General features: G+C 41.9%; 1 protein-coding gene and 2 long non-coding RNA genes across 3 annotated transcripts; all 3 read left to right on the forward strand.

Annotated features, from left to right (window-relative positions):
* Positions 1–2,614: 2,614 nt before the first annotated feature.
* LOC115776613 (uncharacterized) lies at positions 2,615–6,863 on the forward strand. Its single transcript, XM_030724338.1, has 3 exons — positions 2,615–5,402; positions 5,446–6,676; positions 6,782–6,863. Exons 1-3 carry the CDS (start codon positions 2,615–2,617, stop codon positions 6,861–6,863), a joined length of 4,101 nt encoding a protein of 1,366 aa, XP_030580198.1.
* Positions 6,864–10,786: 3,923 nt separating this feature from the next.
* Positions 10,787–12,143, forward strand: LOC115776608 (uncharacterized). Its single transcript, XR_004019485.1, has 4 exons — positions 10,787–10,856; positions 11,595–11,662; positions 11,830–11,898; positions 12,085–12,143. It is a non-coding gene; the product is annotated as an uncharacterized LOC115776608 (long non-coding RNA).
* Positions 12,144–17,355: 5,212 nt separating this feature from the next.
* Positions 17,356–20,230, forward strand: LOC115776638 (uncharacterized). Its single transcript, XR_004019488.1, has 3 exons — positions 17,356–17,395; positions 17,927–17,970; positions 20,161–20,230. It is a non-coding gene; the product is annotated as an uncharacterized LOC115776638 (long non-coding RNA).
* The last annotated feature ends 402 nt before the right edge of the window (positions 20,231–20,632 follow it).

The raw sequence follows: 20,632 nt of genomic DNA on the forward strand, positions 1-20,632 counted from the left end.
ATTAAGGAGAATAAGCAGTGGAAGTAAAATAAAAGTAAAAACAATAAATAAATAGAATAAAATAGAACTGAATAAACAATATATAAAATAAGAAAAGAAAAACAAATAAATAAATAAATGAAATAAATAATAATAAATAGAGTAATAAAAACTAAATAAATAAATAACGAAGGGAGTTAAGAAAATAAAAACTAATTGATAAGACATATATTAAGATTATTAAAGCAACTAAACGCTGAGAAAGAAGAATAATATGGAGAAAGAGTGGAAAACGATTGAGGAGCAAATCGAGGAGTTGGTGACGGTGATGAAAAAACAGAAGGGGACAGATAAGGGCAAAAAGACAATGGAGAAGAGAGTGAGGGATCAGGTAAGTATGGCCCTCGAGACAGGAAAGGTCAGTGGGAGTGACCGGTTGCCCTTGAAGGAAGTAATAGCCCGAGAAGTGAGCAGTCGCTGTGAGAAATCTAAGACAGCGGCAGAGGAGAAGGAAAAAAAGGGACTTTCCCTGTGGGAACGGAAAGCATGGAGAAAGGCACATGACGACGCAGTGGAAGACTGGAGAAAGCTATACGACGTCTACACCTGCTGCATGTGCCTGGACCACAGGATGAAGAAAGAACCAGACAGCAAAGAACCAAAGGGGTCCGAGGTAGGAGCAGTGCAACCGTCTGCTCCACCAGTAGAAGAGGCCCACATTCCGTTTAAAGGAAAAGAAGAACAGGAAGGAAAGTCAGGTATGTATCCAATGGTGACTATAAAAGGGGGACAGATGGAAATTCAGGGAATAGATAAACCGCCTCCCTATAAATCATCTAAGGATACAGGACCAGACAGAAGATGGGGTGAGGAGAAACGTGATGGGAGAGATGGAGAAACGGAGGAAGACAAGCACCTGTTTGGTGGAAGCCATCTGAAGGGAAGATAGTCTCCGAATGGGAGGAGACTGACAAGGAAGGATAAGAAAAAGGAAAAGTGAAAAGGACAAAAACAGGAACAAGGAAAAAGACAAATTAGACTCCAAGCGGAGATTCATGGGGAAGTAAACTCCGATCAAGGTAAGTCTCAAGAATCATCAGAACAATCGGAACCAGAATCAGACATCTTAGAGGATGGTAAGTATTGCGGGCAACAGGAACAGATGTGGCGCCAGATGGAACTGAACTACAACCAATTACAGGGCCACCTATTGGATATAAAGGACAAATTGCAAGAGAAAGATAAAGAGTCTGAGGAAAAACACCAATCAGAGGAGGAAGAAGAGGAGAACAAGTCAGAAGGACCTGCACAGAGAACTCGGAGTAAATCTCTGACCGCCCTGGAAATGCCATTGCTAGTTCGTACAACAGGGGGTCCCCTGCAATACAAACCTTTTGGGCTAGGAGACATTCAGACTCTAGCAGATCAGTTGCCTCCGCCTCCTGAGGGAGGAGCAAAGTTTTTACATGCACTAGACCGCCTGACTCAAGGCCACATAGTAGCAGTAGGGGACTTTAGGGCAGTAGCAGCGCGAAGAATGTCCAGGAGGGACCTTAAAGAGATCCAAGAGTTGGCTCAAATGGAAAATGATCCAGACGAGACTCCACTGCATTATAGGGGGGTTGCATTGGGTGCAGCCATGAGGGAAGTTTTCCCCAGAAATGCCGCCCCGGCCATTCCAAAGCTAATGTGGGATTCGTCTGAGACTCCCAGAACTTATTTGGACAAAGCCAAAGATACCTGGTTACAAGAGACAGGGGCCCACCCATATAAGGAGGGGGCTAACAAAGAGTGGTTTAGGAAGGCGGTACTGGAGGGAATGCCAGGAGAAATTAAGAAAGTGATGCAAGATAATCCTGATATACCAGGGTGTGAGGATGCCAAATGGGAACGCCACCTAGTGCATCATATGCAACGACATAAAGATGCCACTGACGAAGAATCGAACCGAGTAAAAGATTTACAGGCTCAAGTGTTGAAACTCCAGCTCTGCAAAGCCAGACAGGAAGCCACTGATGCGAGAAAAAACAATAAACAAACTTCAAAACAGATGGTTGTCCGAATGATGGACTCAGAGGAGCCTGATTGGCCGGATTTGGACTCTGATCCAGACCCTGCCGGTCATAGACCACTATTTCCACCTCGCAATTATCGGCGTGGCTGGGGAGCTTCGAGGGGTAGAACTCAGCGATCGTTCAGCGATTCGGGAGGAGCACCTCGCGGACTGGGTTGTTTTCTGTGTGGTCGGATGGGTCACTGGGCCAAAGAGTGTCCCAGAAACAGGCCAGGACAAGGGAGAGGCAGAGCACGAGGCAACCCCCGACTTAGTAACTGGGCAGCACCTCAACGCCCAGGCGGATGGATAGCTCCAAACCCTCAAAGTGTCCCATATGAGCAACCACAGCAAACTGGATCATACCAGCCCACGGGTGGCCAGTACCCTGTGTGGGGTGATCCCTGGGGCACGGAACCAGGGCAATATTGACACACCCCACAGGGAAGCCTTGGAGAGGAGGGAACGGCAGACCCACTTCTCCCAGTGACTGTGGCAGGAACCATGCTGCCATTCTTGGTTGATACAGGAGCCACATATTCCACAATAAGCCATTCATCTCAACGGACACCGCTATCAGACATGACTGTCGATGTGGTGGGCTTCTCTGGGGTGCCTCTAACTCTGCCCATGACTAAACCACTTCGGACAGTGGTGGCCAAACAGACTGTGCACCATTCTTTCGTGGTCGCTAAACACGTACCAGTAAATTTGCTCGGACGGGACTTATTGATGAAATTGGGAGCGTCAATCCTGTGCAACGCAGAGGGACTGACTATTACTCTGCCTGATGGGCAGACACGAACATGTGATTATCGACCCTCAAGTGGGAAGCACCAACTGTTGCTACAGCCTCTGACCACACAGACACACACAGCAGACATTTATTGGGCCCTGTTGAAACCAGACATACCTACCCGGCCCGGGATAATGACCCTGTTCCGCAGGTGGAAACCTTGGATTGCTGGATTGAGACCTTACGTCTCTCCTCCTGACCCTCCCCATGTCACGTTGTTTTATGACAGAAATGAGACCGATTGGTACAAAGACGCATTTGCAGAACTGGAGGGTCAACAGTGGGCCATTGAAACGTCTAATATGTATGTGGGATCTGAGGGAGTTGCGGCTGCGGTCTCCCTGACCCAAGAACAATCGCAGTGGTACATGATGACGGAGACATCCGTGCCTCATGTCTCATTGGCTCTTCACTCAGGTCACGCGGCCAAAGAATTAGGACCAATGGTAAAACGTGCCGAGGCCGTATCTGACTGGGTCTCGACGCAGATCGCGGGACTCACCTGTTCTAAAAGTACTGAAATGTATCGTATCCATGCCCAAACAAACAATCAGTCAGAGTTGGAACATGTTACTCTGGACCGAGAACACGGCCGAGAACATTCCGATCACGAGCAGGCTGAAGTTATGGTGGCTAGGCTACCTTGGACGTTGTGGTCTACAGGACCAGCCGACGCTGGCCATTGCCAATGGTTACCCCCTATTACTTTCCAAATTCAAACCGTACAACCCATCTGGCTTCCTCAGTACCCTCACAAACCTGTGGCTGAAGCTGGTATCGCAGATACCATACGAGGACTCCTGAAAGCGGGAGTCCTTGAGCCTTCACAGTCTAATTGGAATACCCCGATTCTCCCTGTGGAGAAGGCGGGGACCGGTAAGTACCAAATGGCTCATGATTTGCGGGCCGTAAATAAAATTGTGGTAACTCCCACCCTACCCGTGCCAAATCCTTACACCGCTCTTTCATCACTCCTTCCCACACAAAAATGGTTTTCCTGCATAGACCTGGCAAATGCATTTTTCTGCCTTCCCCTGGCAGAGAGTTGTAGAGACATCTTCTCCTTCACCTTCCAGGGGCGACAACTCCGGTACACACGGGTCCCGCAGGGATTTATTTTGTCACCAGGACTCTTCAATCAGGCCTTAAAAGAAGCCTTATCAGGCTGTGAACTCCCACCCGACTGTACACTAATTCAGTATGTGGATGATATTCTCATCGCAGCCACAACAGCGGCAGATTGCCTCCAGGCCACACACGATGTGCTCTGGCGGCTACATGCCCGCGGCTTCAAGGCCAGCAAGGACAAATTACAGATAGCACGGCCCACAGTAAAGTTTTTGGGCCGCCTGATCAACAGACAGGGCGCTGGCATGTCCCCGAACCATAGACAAACCATTTTGCAACACCCACAACCGGTCACAGTAAAGCAAATGTTGTCATTTTTGGGTCTTGCAGGGTTCAGCAGAAGTTATGTACCAGACTTTGTGAACCTGACCAATCACCTCCGAGAAATGGTGAGAGAAAAGGGCATGAGAAACCTTACTGCCCCACTCCAGTGGACAGTTCCAGCAGAAGAGGCATTCACAAAACTGAAGCAATCCTTAGCGGGAGCAGCGGATCTGGCTCGTCCAGATTATGCACTTCCCTTCTTCTTGGATGTTTCTGTACAGAACAACGTTGTCAACGGTGTCCTGTATCAGAAACAAAGGGGGAGAAGGTGTATCTTGATGTATCACAGCGTAATGCTGGACCCACTAGAAAGGAGACATCCAGTGTGCACACAGCATGCAGCAGGGATAGCAAAACTCATTCAAAAGACAGCACACATAGTGATGGGACACCAGTTGGTGGTCCTGACAACACACAGCGTAGTAGCATTTGTGAACTCACAGATTTTCACACTAGCTCCGCTGAGACAGGGAAGACTGAGCAAGATTTTGGAAGCCCCAAACCTGGTGTTTACACACCAAGGGATCAACGTGGCTGACCAGATCTCAGGGGGAGAACCACATGACTGCCACGAGAAGGTCTTGGAGGATCTAAAAATCAGACCAGACCTAGTCAGCGAACCGATAGAGGGCGCTGAAAACTGGTACACAGATGGATGCTGTTACAAAGACAAACAGGGAGACCTTCAAGCAGGGTATGCGGTAGATAGGGAGACAGAGACAGGCTACCAGGTTGTGACAGCAGAGAAGCTAACAGAAAGACCATCAGCTCAGAGAGCAGAGCTCCTGGCGATGATTACAGCACTGCAACATGCAAAGGATAGAGAAGTGAACATCTATACCGACTCAGCCTACGTGACAGGAGCTGTGCATGTGGAACTTAAACAATGGGAAAGAGCCGGATATCGAACAGCTACCATGACCCCTGTAAAGCATGCAGAAGAAATGGCAATCCTGGCCCAGGCCATTCAGGGACCAACTAGGGTGGCACTGATAAAATGCAAAGGACATGACAAAGAAGGAAGCAGAGTGGCAAAAGGAAACGAGGAGGCTGATCAGCGAGCTAAAGAAGCAGCAGGATACATCCCTAGACATCAAATGATGATGAGCCACCAGGTAAGTGGTAAGTGATTTACTCCCTAGGATCGATCTTGATATGATTAAAGATTGTCAAAAGAGAGCATCTCTTCAGGAAAAGTCTGTTTGGAAACAACGGGGAGGCACTGAAACCGACGGTGTGTGGAGAGGACCGGATGGTCGACCCATTCTACCTCCAGAATTGAGATCGAGCCTAATAGAAGAGGCCCATGGTCCAGGGCATGTGGGAGCACAACAAATTCTGAGGAACTTGAGCCATTGGTGGCACCCCTACCTGGCTGACATGGCAAAGAGATGGGTAAGAGACTGTGAAATTTGTGGTAAGTATAACCCAAAGCCAACTGTGAAACCGCACATGGGAGCATTCCCACTACAGGTAAGGCCCGGAGAAGAGATCGTGATTGATTACACTGACATGATTGATAGAGTTCGAGGGTATCGCTACCTCCTGGTGATGGTCGACTCAATCACAGGATGGCCTGAAGCCTACCCCGCTAAAAACGAAGATAGTAAAACAGTGATCAAATGCCTAATAAACCACTACATATCACAACACGGGTTTCCCAGAAGAGTAAGGTCCGACAATGGAACACATTTCAAAAATCAAGACCTACAGGCTGTGGAAGCAGCTTTGGGCCTAAAACACAAATTTGGAGCAGTGTACCACCCAGAATCTCAGGGTAAAGTTGAGCGCATGAACCAAAATTTAAAAACCAAATTGGCTAAAATCTGTGCACAGAGCAAAATTGATTGGGTTACTGCCCTTCCAATAGCATTGTTACAAATAAGGAGCTCACTAAACAAAGTAACAGGGTTCACACCGTTTGAGCTGCTCACAGGTAGACAATTCCCAGGACCCACAGCAGCCCTTCCTGGGGAAGGTCAAAATATAACCAACTTTCAGTATAAAGCATATTTTGATGAACTCAAAGCTTTGGTGTCAGGTTTTGTCTCACAGGTGCACGACAGAGTGACGGGAGGCCAAAAGGGGGAACCACACACTGCAGAGTGGGTCCTTCTAAAGGTCATCAAGAGAAAGTGGTCAGAACTCAGGTGGACAGGACCCCACCAGGTTGTCGAGAGAACATCGCATGCTGTGCGCCTAAAAAGAAAAGGAGACACCTGGTATCACTGGAGTCAGTGCATACCCGCAGAGAACCCAGGAAGGACACTTCAGGAGATTGAAACAGTGCTCAGGGGGTCATCTGCTGGCGACCCCAACAAGGCTCTTCCACAAACGGGGCAGAATAATCCCCAGGTAGAGTCTCTGGCTGAGGTAGTCTACCCTCAGTCAGCAACGTGATCCAGACCAGCTGGGAAGGATCTGAAGAAAAAAGAGAGAAGAGGGAAGACCGAAAGAAAAGCTGACTAATTATATTTTTGTTTTTTCCTTTGTATATCTAGGTTAACCGCCATGATGGGCCAGCTCCTGCAGGAGCAGCCACAACTGATTGTGAGCTCTAGAGAGCTCAAAAGGGGGAATTGAGAGGTGAAATTATTATAAGGACTGTTTTGATATTTGTTTTATTGTATGCTTATTATAGAAAATGTATGTTGTCCGGAGAACAGAAGGAATTGCTTAAGAATTATAATCATATTATGGAGGATAAGGTATAGTCAGAGCTGCATAGGTCAGTGACAGTTAGGGTGCGGCTTGATGGAAAGCAGAGACAGATAGAAGAAGGCCTTGGAGGGAAAGAACTCCTTATATGGTAAGGCAACTTAGGGGTACAAGAGCTGAGGGGGAGACCAGATAGACAGACCACATGGCAGACTGAGAGAGAGAGAGATGCGTAGAGAGTGGTAAGGAAAGCTTAATGTGGTCTCCAAGCATGCTTGTAAAATCATTATGAATCTGCATTATTATTATAATTACTATTTTTGTATTCTGAGTGTGTTTTAATAAATTTAATAACGAAACTGAAAGTCTAATCCTTACTGGTCTTTTATCAAAACGAACCCGGGGGGGTGCGGGACGAAGGATTCCTGCATCTAACAGTACAAGGTCCAAGTGATTACAGTTTCTTGGTCACCATCAACACATCAAAGGTCAGGGTCACTACAAAATGTCAACAATTTAAAATATGCTTTGTGTAATTTTAAAATTCATATCTCAGTGACTTTTTCATCTGTTGTGATGAGAATTTGGTACTCATGTGTAGAAAATGACTGTTGATAATTCATTGTCTGTTTCTATTTTTTTAAATTACAAAACTCACAATGATGCAAAATGAACTACAAACCTACACAAAAACACATACAATTCAGTGTATGTTTTATTTCATTATTTTAAGGTTCTTTGGAGGATGCAACACTTTGGTAGGAGAACAAATTTAACTCTGACAATCATGTCTCATTTTGTGTTGCTGAGATTGTTTCTGCTCAGAGTGTTTAGTTCTAATGAGACTGGATGAGTGTGTAATTGTGGCAGCTGGATGGTTCACAGCTGTGAGTTCAGTACTAAAACTCTGGTTCTGTCCTGTAACTCTTCACTGTGTCTTCACTCTGAGTGTTTAGAGCTGAGCCCCTCATATTTCTGCTCGTCAGGAATGTCGGGATTTTGATGAAACTGAACAGAACTAAACATGGAGCGTCGAAGGGAGGCTGAAGAGAATCCCAACAGAAGACAAAGATGAGTCTTGTTGTGCAGCCAAGTTCTCTTTAAAGTGAAAGCTTTTCAGGTTTTTAGTCACTTTTCTACTCAGAGATCAGAACATAATGCAAACATCTCTGCATGTCTTCTCAGCAGTACGAACACACAGAGCAGCTTTCATGGTTCTTTTCTCTGTTACTTCCCTCAATATTGACCATCAGTCAAAATGCAGGTATTAACTGGTTTGTTAGTGTTTCAGGTTAAGCAATCACTCTGATTTGGCCTTCTTGTTTTTAGTACATGACTGCACACAAACCAGTGGAACTAGCATCGTTGTGGAGCAGGTAATGTTTCTGCAGATTATCACATGCAGTGACTGGAGCAAAGGTAAGTTTCTCTTTCATCAGTTCAAAAGCTTTCTGGTAAGTAATGGTCCAGCAGCCACTAAAAGGCTCCTGAAGGTTGAGATATTATTATGTGTTACAAGAAGCATAATGTTCTCCATGGCTTCACTGACCCTTTCACATCTGTCTCATGTGCTCAGTGTGAACCTGCTCTCATCTGTGAAAAACACAGGCACCAGTGGTGGATGTGCCAATTCTGGTATTCTATGGCAAAAGCCAATCAGGCTCCATGGTGCTGGGCAGTGAGCACAGAGCCCACTTCCAGACGTCGAGCCCTCAGGCCACCCTCATGAACTCTGTTTCTGATTAGTTGGTCAGGGACATTCACTGCAGTGGCTGCTGGAGGTCATTTTGTAGCTCTGTAGTTCTCATCCATTTCCTCCTTGCACAAAGGAGTGGATTCTGGTCCTGCTGATGGGTTAAGGATCTTCTACAGCCCTGTCCAGATCTCCTAGACCAGAGAACATCAACTGGCGGCCACCCACCAGAGCTTTCCATCTGGCCCCCCAAGTAGTACTGCCATAGGTACTATTCCCCAATCAATCATGTCGCATCATAACCCGTTAAAACTAGTCTGAATTATCCCAGGCCTCCTACCATAATTTCCAATTGCTCATAAGCTTTGCGTTGTGTCATGGTCGTGGGCTGGTGGCCCAGTGTTTTGAGTTTTTTGTGTAACTTTCTTTTGTTGTACTTTTCAGGTTATGTTTCTTAGTGTTTCTTATAGTTTATGGTTATATTGTTGTTTGAGTATGCTGTTTAGTTTCCCTTGTTGTTTTTTGTGTATGCTCCCTTTGTCAAGTTTTCAGTGTCAGTTCTGCGTCTGTTCCCTTGAGTCACTTCCTGTTTTATTTTGACAGTCTTGTGTTCCCTGTGTTTTGTGTTTAGTTTTGCTTCCCCTTTTGTCATTAGGTTCATTTGGTTCACCTGTTGTCCCCTGTTGTTTCCACTCCCTGATTTCCTTGTGTGTATTTAAGCCCTTACCATTTGGTTGAGAACTGAAGAAGCCTTTCGGATGAGAGGTGAAACGTCTTCAAGAAACAAAAAGAAGTCCAGTCGCCTTTTTCAAGCTCCAGAGACTATTTAAGCCCTTAGTTTTTCTCTGTTCTTTGTTGCGTCGTTGTCATTGCTTTCCCCAGTGTTCCCCTCTTAAGCTGTGAGTTTTGTTTTTTTTTTGCTTTCTCCCAGGCTTCTGGTTTGTTTTTTGCCTTGGTTGACATTTCGGGTTGTTGTATTTTGTATTATTTGACTTCCTGTAAATAAAACAGTTTTAGTTTAAGTCTGCATGAGTCCTGCATTTGGGTCCCCCCCCCCCCCCCCCCCCCCCCCCCCCCCCGCACACAGCCCCCCACCGTGACACATTGCTGGTTTTGCCTCAAAATAAAATATCTTTTAAAAAAATAAAGTACTATGTTTACATTTTTGAAAAAAGGCAACTCATGATTTCCTTTGAAATGAAATTAGTAAAATTTACAATAAGATGGCACCCGGGTGGCTTAGTGGTGAAGCTGGCGACCACATTCATATGCCGCGTTGCAGGCGGTGCGGGTTTGAGTCCCAGCCTGTCGCCAATTTGCCTGCGTGTTTTCCCCTGTATCTTCCCCCCATTTCCTGTCTCTCCCCACTGCTTGTAAGAGCCATTGTGGCCAAAAATGCAAAAAAAAAAATACCATCAGATCCAGATTTATTTTTAAAAAAGCTCTTTTAAAAGAAAAGTGTTCAGGCAGATTTAGAAGGTTTTGCATTTGAACTCTTCATGTTTCTATATTCATTTTCAAAATCAATAACAAAAACACTTCTGAAAAGAAGATTGCTCAGAGATAAACTCGTTGCTCTCATGTAACATTTTGTTTCCCGTGCTTCCAGTTCACGTGAACACTGTATGCAAGTGTGGTTTTTGATAACAACCATCAACATAACAGAAAAACATGTAAATGCCAGACTTGCACATCACGTCATTTAAAATAGTATAAATTTGAAAGGAAAATTGATATATCAAATGATAATATATTACTAAGGATACAATATTAATTTTATTTTACTTTAACGGAGAATCTGGCCCTCACACTGTCTGGAGAGAAAAATTCCTGCCCTTGGACAAATGTAGTTGATGGCCTCTGTCCTAGAGTACACTCAAAAAAGTGAAATAGGTCGGTTGTGCACTTTATATTATTTTGATGTTTTCAGTTTACTTAAAATACATGTCTTTGTTAAGTTGAAATATTTTTTTCTAATAAAGTCCATGTAATTTTGTCTTTCGTTGTGAGTACAAAATAATTACGTGCTGGTTAATCACAAACCATTTAATTAAAATGAATTATGATAGCAATACTTGCTACACCCGGAAGGTGGCAGTAAGAAGAGGATTGAAGTGCTTCAGACTACGCATGTGCAAACTCTCTCTTTTTAGCTGCTTTTTGGCGATTAAGCATGCGGTGAAGTTGCTAAGTGCTAACGGTATTCATTTTCCGACTTGAGAGAGGTAAGAGGACATTTTTCATCCATACCTGTTGTAGTAATTTCATATTGACCAAGATTAAATTTTGTGTTTGTGATACAACACTTCTATATTTCCAAAGTATTTGTGTTTCAGAGAGCAGCGAACAAGTGCACAATAACGAGCACCCCCCCCCCCCCCCCCCCCCCCCCCCCTTCCCAATCCCCTAAAGACGTTAACAGGGTTTTCCTTTTTTGTTTGTGTTTGATATACGCTATATTAGCTCTGAAAACTGCTTTAACTAGGTCAGTGTGGTTTGGTGAGTCATTTTACTGTCGTATTCTATCCATGGATATTTTAAGAGAACGATTCTATCCTGTCTGAGATGTCAAGCGTTATTTCACCAGCGATTTATCCCATACCTGGCTGCTTCAAGTTTTCCATTGGCAGACTAGTGGGGGGGCATGGCACTCATCAGTTTCGTGGCAGTACAACAGGACTGATCCACTTTTTGATGAATTTGAAAGTTTACTTTGTATATTTATGTACACTATAAAATCTTTCGGGGTGCTTTTAGCCAAATCTGTAAAGTGTTGTTTTGTTATATTTTTTCATTGAATTGAGTGCATGAAAGCCATGTTGAGGACTGACATGGAAGTAGATTTAAAGTAAATATCTGTTGTAGGACCCTGTACATAGCACACTAACGATTAATCTGTGAACCTGTTTATATATTTTTTTCTCTTTCTCTCTTTTTGTAATAATCCTGTTGCAATTTTTCAGGTCCTGATTTGATTTGAGTGAGTCCTGATTCTTGCTTCCACCTGCCTGCTCATTGCACTGTATAACAGGTATGATCACAACGAGCTACTTTAATTACTGTGAATTGAATTGCCAGAATTTTTATTTTAAGAAACATTTATCAGGTGACAGATTAATTTTCTTGCCCTCAATCTGAATGTGTGTTTTATTTTGTATTACATTAATTTATGGATCCTTTAAACGTGATGAATTTCAGATCCTGGGTGTGACAGCTGTTTCCTAACTCATTGATGTGGTGTAGACGGCACTGCTGAGCTTGCCCGTGGTATGTTAACAGTCAGACTTTTCTTTCTTAAAACCATTCTATAAATTGAGTTTCCTTTACCAATACATTCTTTGTGGGTTTTTTGTTTGTTTTTTTTGTTTGTTGTCAGTTGGTTTCTTTCTAATTTGAATGCTTTTAATCTATACATATTTAATTACTTTATATGTGCGTTTTCATCTTCTCCAGACTGACGCATTTGGGTGATGGCTGCACCAGTAAAACTGCGGATTATCCTTGGTTCCAACAATACTGAAAAACTGACCATAGAATCAGGCTTGCCAGCATCTGTTGAGGATCTTACAAATGAGATCAAACATCAGTTTGATATAGAGGGGGACATTAGACTCCAGTACATGGACAGTGACTTTGACAGCGAGTTTGTTAACCTTAACCAAATTTGTGACATTCAAGACAAGAGCACAGTGAAAATCATTCACTTGTCAGATGCTCTAGACCTCAGCCAAGGCAGCATGAATCAGAGTGGAGAAGAAGCATCGTTCTCATCTTCTGACACAATAATACTCTCCTCTGATTCAGAATCTCCTCGATCATCACATTGGCCGACAGAATTCCAAATTTCAAAGTTTTCATATGACGTAGAGATGCAACTTCGAAGTGCAAACCAGGACTTCATATCAAATGGAGTTCTTCTGACACCCGGTCATAAACTTAAATCAGACATCTTGGAAAGTCTGGCTCAGGAAATCATCATGTTCAAGGCATATCCCTCAAACTTGGAAATTGAATCTGTTGCTGAAGCTTTGATCAAAGCACATCCATGTTTGAGAGAACAGGGATCCTTCAGTGGTTTCTACGGCTGGAAAATAAGCCTTAAGTATAATATAGCAAACTATAGGACAAAACTTAGAAAGTTGGGGTGCCCAGAACTGTGCATCAATTCCCTCAAGCACAAACCTGCAGATAGATGTCAGCCTGCCTACGATGTCAAAAAACCGAGGAAAGCCGAAGTAAATTTTTATCCTCCCTATCCTGCTGGAGAGACCCAGGACAGCCTTGAAGGGGAAAGATTGGCGTAGTTATCTGAGGTTAAGAAGAGACATAATGATAAAGTTATCAAAGAAAAGATGGCTAAGACGTTCGCATACAGAAGGCAGGAGGTTGTCAGAGACAAGCCCATGATGGCAGAGTTCAAGATCAGATGGCCAGGACTGTTCATTGTGGCAGAGGTATGAAATGCTTTTTAAATCAGCTATAGTCAACAATTTTTTTCAATTATGCTTTAATGGATAGTGACAGTGTAGAGACAGGGAGGTCAGGGGAGAGAGTTGTTATGGCTTCCAGTTACACGGGAATGTTAATCATTTTATGTAAAAATAACACGGGAAATGCTATTGTATTGCAGCACAGCCTGTTTTTTTGTACATTCTTGTGAGAGTATTTCTGTTTTAAATGTTAAATGTTTTATGGTTTTGTGGACATTATGTTTTCAGGTGGAAGCAGAATTTGTGAGGATCACTACTGCCCCCCTTGTCTCAAGGTTCCATGCACAGCTTGACCAACACACTGCCCAGCTCATCAAAGTGTTCAAGAAGAAAGGAGGCTTTGCAGGGACTAACATTAGCAGGATTTTGATCCCAATCACACAGGTATGTTTTGCTATTGGTAGTGAACAATATGGAATTATAAACTGATGTTGACTAGTCAGTTTTGACAAGTATGCTGACAAGTTAACAGTCAGAATAATATTTCTGTGTTTTTTTCTCTCTTTAGAATGAAAGTATTGAAAAGAGGAGGGAGTGCATCCTGAGGGCGCTTTGTATCTACCTCAACGAAGACCTGAACATCCTCTTCAAAGAATACCTTGTTTGTAATTTTAAGTTTATTTTCTACCTATAATAAATCAATTTTAATCTCTGTGGGGGTGTTCCCAAGACCACTGATGTTGGTGCCTTGGGTGTGGCTTCGTTAGTGCTTCATTCTTTTATAACGACTGCCAACACTAAGATATCTATATTAGATGAAATAACTCAGTTGACAGATTCATGCTAACCACTCTAAAATTTTGATGGAATCACTCAGCGCTGCTTTATCTTATTTTTACACAAATAGCACTTTTTGAAGTATCATGCTGTTTTCATTCAAAGGAAACCTGAAAGGCAAAAGTTGTTCTTTGGAATTCTACAAAATCTGTGATTTCATAGATTGATTGTCTTTTCTTTCTCCCCTATGGAACAATACTGATGGTACGGCTGTAGAGAGAGGCCTTGAGGAGCTTACCCTGGGCATCTACATCATCAAAGTCGAGGGAGGTGATGCCACCACTCCTCCAGCTGATGTTGGAATTGTCATTGAGGGTGTTGAAGTTCTACATGACCTGGGAGATGTCGCCTCTGCATGTGCACTCTTAATGGGTGCAATATATGCAATGAACCTCAGTTATCCTAAGGAACTGAGGTACTTCTTTGAAGTACTTCAAAAGCTCTTCCTTCAACTGGATGCTGTCAAACTTTCACCCAAGGTACAGATGCTCAAGAACAAACTGTTTGAATGAACCAAACATTGATTTGAATGCTCTGGTAAAAAGAAAAAGTTTATACAATTTTTTTTTTCCCTTCCACACTACTAAATTAAAGCATGTGTGTTGTTATAGTTTGACCATTATGCTGTCTCCAAAAAAAAAAAGAACTACAAGCTTCTTATATTGTTATATAATAGTATTGGCAAATTGGATGTTTTGTAGGATGTTACATTTGTTTATGCTGCATCAAGGTGGTTTATAATTGTTAATATTGGGTAACAATGCTGCAACACAAGTTGACATGTTTGGTAACATAATTACATTTCAAGATAGTCCCTCCACAATATTAAAATGAAAGTTGACAACATGTGTTGTTATGGTTGATATGGTTAGATTATTATGTTGTTACAAAAAAGAGAACTGCCTGTACAAAGCCTGTTCTATTGTTGGAATGCATAAATGCTGTTTACAACTGTTTGTGTCGAACCGCTGCACCCTAATGTCTGCTAAGGGTTATATTTTGGACCAAGTGGTAGCAAAATGTTAAATTAATATTAGTAAATAAAGGAAATAAAGGAAATAACAAAATATGTTGGTTGTATGAAATTCATTTATGTGGAACCTGTTGACAAACTATAATTAGGTCAAGCCAATTAGTATAAAATAAATTGGATGGAAACGTATTTTAATTAATTGAACTTAAATTTATTATTTTACTGCTATGAATACAATATATGTTTGAAGGACAAATGTAAAATATGTAGCCTCTAAATATATTGTTTATGTCCATGTAACATAACTAAATTTGATTGGATAAACTTAAATAATTCTTGTTAAACAAAAGTAATTTTATCTAGGTGGTACAATTCACATTGTGTTAATGTAATACAAGTTCATAAAGTTAGATTACCTTAACATTTTTGCTTTTAACTTACATAATACACTTTCGTGGAACCTGTTGACAAAATAAATTTAATTAAAGCCAATGTTTCAATTTTTTGAGTGTAACTGCCTGTCTCCTGGAATCTCCTCCAAGCTCTTATTTGGTAATGGCTTCTGCCATCCTGGAGAATTTGGACTACCTGTGTGACTTCTGTAAGGTCCAGGTACTGCCTCATGCTGCCAGTAGTGACACTGACTCTGGCCAAATGCAAAACTAATGCAAAATCAGTCAGAAAGGATGAGGAAGGAAAATTGTCAGTGCCCTCCATTTAACAACCCCCTCTTTTACTTAACTGATCAGATTAATATCACAGAGGCTTATTTGACTTGAGGTTATAGTCTGATTAAAAAGTGTTGCTTTAGTCTTTTGAGCAGTGTATTTAAATATCAAATGGTGACGATAAGGGTTGTACAGTAAAGATATTATGTTATATATCAAATTATCGAGGGATTGGAGCCATAAGGGTGTAACTGCCGTTTTCGTCAAGATTGAGATTATATATCAAATGAAAGACCTTGATGTGCTCCATCTAATGTTAAAATTATAGAAGTAAAATAGAGTTATTCAACAAAAACAAAAAGACTTAACTCTGAATGTGTCATGCCAGAAGGTTAACAACGGGGTGGACCCAGAAGCAGACACGGTGGACAGCCTAACAAACACACGTAACTTTATCAGTCACCTGGACCCTGACAGAATGCACACAAGAAGTTGGTGCCAAAAGGGCATAAGTGCATTTACAACAAAGACAAGATTATTGTTTATTAAGCATTGTGTCATAAATTTATAAAAAGAAACATGGTTTAAAAAAAACTAAAATCAGTATACAGAGTAATTTAAACTATGGTCATTTTTTGATTTGGCTCTCCTGTAAAGTTGATGAAATGTCATTTACACCCCTGTGGCTCCAAGCCCTCGATATATCCAGATAGGTAACTAAAACTGGCCTCTGTCCAAAAGTTTAAACAATACTGAAAAATTAAATCAAAAATATTTTTTTCCAGTCCAGGATAACTATGATACCAGACCTCTAATTCTCTTTCCTTAACTCTTTGTATTGTCACAGGTTGTATGAACACTGCTCATTTTCATGTATAATAATGCAGCAGCCTTTCAACCGAGCTTTACAAGGTTGGTGAAGAATACGTCTATTAAAGGATAACACTGTGGAATTCCCAGTACCAGTGTGGTTGTGCGTTTTTGGCTGCCTGATAAGAACATCTGCCGCCTCCTCTTCACCACCGAACACAACCCAGACGTTACAGGTGTCAAACTCAATCATAGGATGGGCTAAAATTGAAGACACCGTCTCAGTTGTTGGCCGAACAGGATTAAAAATAATTTTAATCACCAATAAAAATTTGAATGGCCAGAATACAGCAACATTTTCCTCAATACATTAAATAAAATATAAAATTTTATTTTTTCTTCAAAAATAACATCAGGAAAAATTTAATTATTTCAAGGTGATGAAAATTTGCTAATTTTTCAGGTTAAAATTGTGATGTGAATTTCTGCACTTCACAGTCTGAAAAACGCAGCGTAAACAGTGCAGTGTGTCCAGTTACTCAGCAAGAAGTGCAACAGTGGAGCTCTGTTCTGGGGTGGCTGTAGCTCAGGAGGTAGAGCAGGTCACTTATTGATCGAAAGGTCTGCGGTTTGATTCCTGGCTGCTCTGGGTTGCATGCCAAAGTATCCTTGGGCAAGATACTGAACCCCAAGTTGCTCTCCAACACAAGCATTGGAGTGTGAATGTTAGACAATAAAAGCACTTAGCTTTAGTTACTCATGGAAGTGCTTGTATGAATGGGTAAATGTGTTGTATAAGCGCTCTGAGTGGGCAGACAGGGTAGAAAAGCGCTATATAAGAACTAGTTATTTAACTCCAGGCCTTGAGAGCCTGATCTAACACACCTGAATCAAATATAGAAGTCATTAGCAGGAATCTGGAGAACTTGACTGCATACTGAGGAGGTAATTCAGCCATTTGAATCAGGTGTGTTGGAACAGGAACATTTGGAACTTTGCTCTCCAAGATGGCGCCACGGTAGGCAGCCTGTTACTGCAGCTCCCAGGTTACTTCCCTTTCTTGTGTGTTTTTCTTGTGTTTTAAGTTTTTTTTCTTTCAGACTCTTAGTTTTGTAGTTATATTAGATATCAAACCCACCATGGACCTGCAAAGTTTCATTAGAGTAGTGGCATTCCTTATACTCTTTTTGAGACTTTTCACCACTTCATCTGGAGAACCTGTGAGCCACTCTATTGTTTACAGCTGGGATCAGCTGTTAGCCCTGTGCAACAGGACGGTACTCCCTGTTTGGAATCCATTTTGTCGCCAGCAGTCATGTGACTGCGACTAGTCGACGTGAAATTTAAAAACTCGTGAGATTTACTAGAATCGACTACTCGAGAAGTCGACTAGTTCATGCAACCCTTAGTTCAGACTAAAAAAAAAATGCTGCAGGCTTCAAACTTGATCTACTCTTCCTCAGCCTTTCTACAGCAACAGTCTCAGACAGGGTTTCACTTTAATTCAGTGACAATGTTTCTGTGTTACATGTTTGTAGATCCAAAGGGTTCACACATCTGTGTTTTATTTTCTCTAGACTGATTCCAGATCTGATCAAAGCTGTACTGACGGGTTCAACAGGTCAGAGTTTTCTTTCCCTTTCCTGACTGCTCTTTGTTTCCATGACAAATAGAGACCAAAAAATAATAAATAAGACATCCAATACTAATACTTGTTCAAACTTTATTAACAGAAGAAAATTCATTTAAAATTTGAAACCAGCAGAAAATGAGCACAAGTTGCACACAATGAAATATCATAAAATCCTATTAAACTGTAGTAACTAGCACACTGTTTCTGTTTCATCAGTTGTTTGAAAGGAAAACTTTACAAATGATCAAATGTGCAGAATCTGAGGGAAATATGCGACTGTTTCCTCACACTTTATAAACTCCTGAGACATCTTTCAACTGCAGCTTCAGAAAGATTTCATTTTACACCATCAAACACTGTTTTTTTCAGTTATCAGCTCAGTAAACTCCCCCAGTGCAGCCCTGCCCCCCCCCCCCCCCCCCCCCCCCCCCCCCCCCCACACACACACACACACACACTGTACATGACGTCCATCAGACACTATACCCAGAGGTTAAAGCTTAAGAAATGATGTGATGCAGTTTGATCTGTTCATAAAGTCACACATATTTTTCTTGTCAGGTTATATTTTTTTTTTCTTGTGATTTAATTCAAAGTCAGGATTTATAGTAGTGATCATTCCATAACTTGTATAAAACTCTACAAAACACTTCTGAACCATTCTCTCTTAATGGAAAGAAGTTCACGTACTGAAAATTTTTACATTTCATAATCCATCCATGTCCAAAACTGAAGAACAGCTCGGGGTGTCCTGAGAAAAACAACTGCAATTTCAACAATATAATCTCCTTTTGTCACATTAATATTGCAGCAGTACATCAGAGAAACCTGTTTGCACAGCTCAGACTGAACTTCACTCTGAGAAACAAATCAAGCTTCCTGCTATTTAATGGAAAATTACAATAAACAGCACCGAACTGAACCCATGATCTATCAATCAGGTTTATCTAATAAATCAAGGATTCAGACATCTGGCTCAGATTAAATTTATTGTTCATACTCCTGAGATGTGATTCATTCTGAAGGATAAAACTCAGTAAACAGTCCAACATTTATGGCTCATTAACAACTTTCACATTTTTCGAAACATCCACTTATCTGATCTCAGACCTAAATTTAGCACACACAGAGTGACCTCTGAGCTCAGCAGTATTTAAAGCTTGATTTTAGCTCCTTTGTTTGCATGAAAGATTAAATAAATGTTAAAAAAAAATGTCAGAATTTACAATGAGAATGCAAAAGCAGAACTATAACAGACTGGTAAATATTATTTATATACAGTATTTACGGTAGCTGTGTGTTAGTGACTGAAAAAAGGGCAGCAGGTATGCTGTCAATATAGAAAATGCATTTAGTTGTGAAAAGATTTCCTGAAGTTGGATAAATTATTACATGTGAATTTTTTTTTTTTTTTTAGTAATTATGAAATCATCTTTGAAGCTAAAAAAAATAATTGTATGAACACAGAAACAGATCTGGGTTCATAATTATTAATGAATGAGGACATTTGCTGGTATGATGAGCAGTGAGATCAGATAATCACAAGAAAACCAGATCTTCCATCCATCCATCCATTCACTTCCGCTTATCCTGGTCAGGGTCGCGGGGGGGCTGGAGCCTATCCCAGCTGTCATAGGGCGAGAGGCAGGGTACACCCTGAACAGGTCGCCAGCCTGTCACAGGGCCAACACAGAGAGACGAACAACCTTTCACACTCACATTCACACCTAAGGGCAATTTAGATTAGCCAATTAACCTAACCCCAGTAAGTGCATGTCTTTGGAATGTGGGAGGAAACCGGAGTACCCGGAGGAAACCCACGCAAGCACGGGGAGAACATGCAAACTCCACACAGAGAGAGGGAGAGGCCTGGGCCAAGGTGGAATCGAACCCAGGCCTTCCAGATGGTATTCTATCTGTGAGGCAACAGTGCTAACCACTGCGCCACCGTGCTGCCCGAAAACCAGATCTTGTTTCTGCCAAATTCCACTTTGACTCCATCTCACATCATTTAATTTTCACTGTGAACTCTGAGCTTCAGTTACTGTGAATGTTGAACTGGCTGCTGAGAACCTGGAACAGCAGCAGAACTCACAGTTCAGTTATGAAGACATTTAAGACATTGGAATGTTCTGATCTGCAGGACGCTCATAACATGGATTTCTACGTTTTCTGTAGATCATAAAACAACCACCACCACCAACAAGAAGCAGAGCAGAAACTGTCAGACCAACTATCAGACCAACAGAACCACTCTTCTCTCCTCCATCCCCACTTTGTCCTCCTGTTGGACCTGCAGGTAGAAACAGGTGTGAGGTGTCAGCTGTCAGGTAGGTGATGAGTGAAGAACAGAACAGAATCCATTTCCTCTTCAAACTGCTGTCAGACATTATCTACTGCACTCTGATCACATCACTCAGACCAGCTGCTTTCTACAAAGTCTCATCAACAACATCTTTAGAAACAAACATCAACAACCAGGAAGCAGCTTCACCTCTCATCACAGACACACTGGTTAGGAAAGTGCAACTTTTCACATCTACAGAAGCTTTCACAGAAACGTGTATAACTGCTTCAGCTTTAACCCCAGATATTACATCTAAATCTACATTCAAATAAATTAATCAGGTTAACAAACACAGGGTTCAGA

The sequence above is a fragment of the Archocentrus centrarchus genome, unplaced genomic scaffold (assembly GCF_007364275.1).
Source record: "Archocentrus centrarchus isolate MPI-CPG fArcCen1 unplaced genomic scaffold, fArcCen1 scaffold_35_ctg1, whole genome shotgun sequence".
NCBI classification, from domain to species: domain Eukaryota; kingdom Metazoa; phylum Chordata; class Actinopteri; order Cichliformes; family Cichlidae; genus Archocentrus; species Archocentrus centrarchus.

Bases quoted from the DNA above. Each gene is read 5' to 3' on its own strand.
- LOC115776613 (XM_030724338.1), top strand. From the start codon at position 2,615: ATGACTGTCGATGTGGTGGGCTTCTCTGGGGTGCCTCTAACTCTGCCC. The intron at 5,403-5,445 runs GTAAGTGATTTA...ATATGATTAAAG, and splicing joins GATGAGCCACCAGGTAAGTG to ATTGTCAAAAGAGAGCATCT. The intron at 6,677-6,781 runs GTGATCCAGACC...TTGTATATCTAG, and splicing joins GTCTACCCTCAGTCAGCAAC to GTTAACCGCCATGATGGGCC.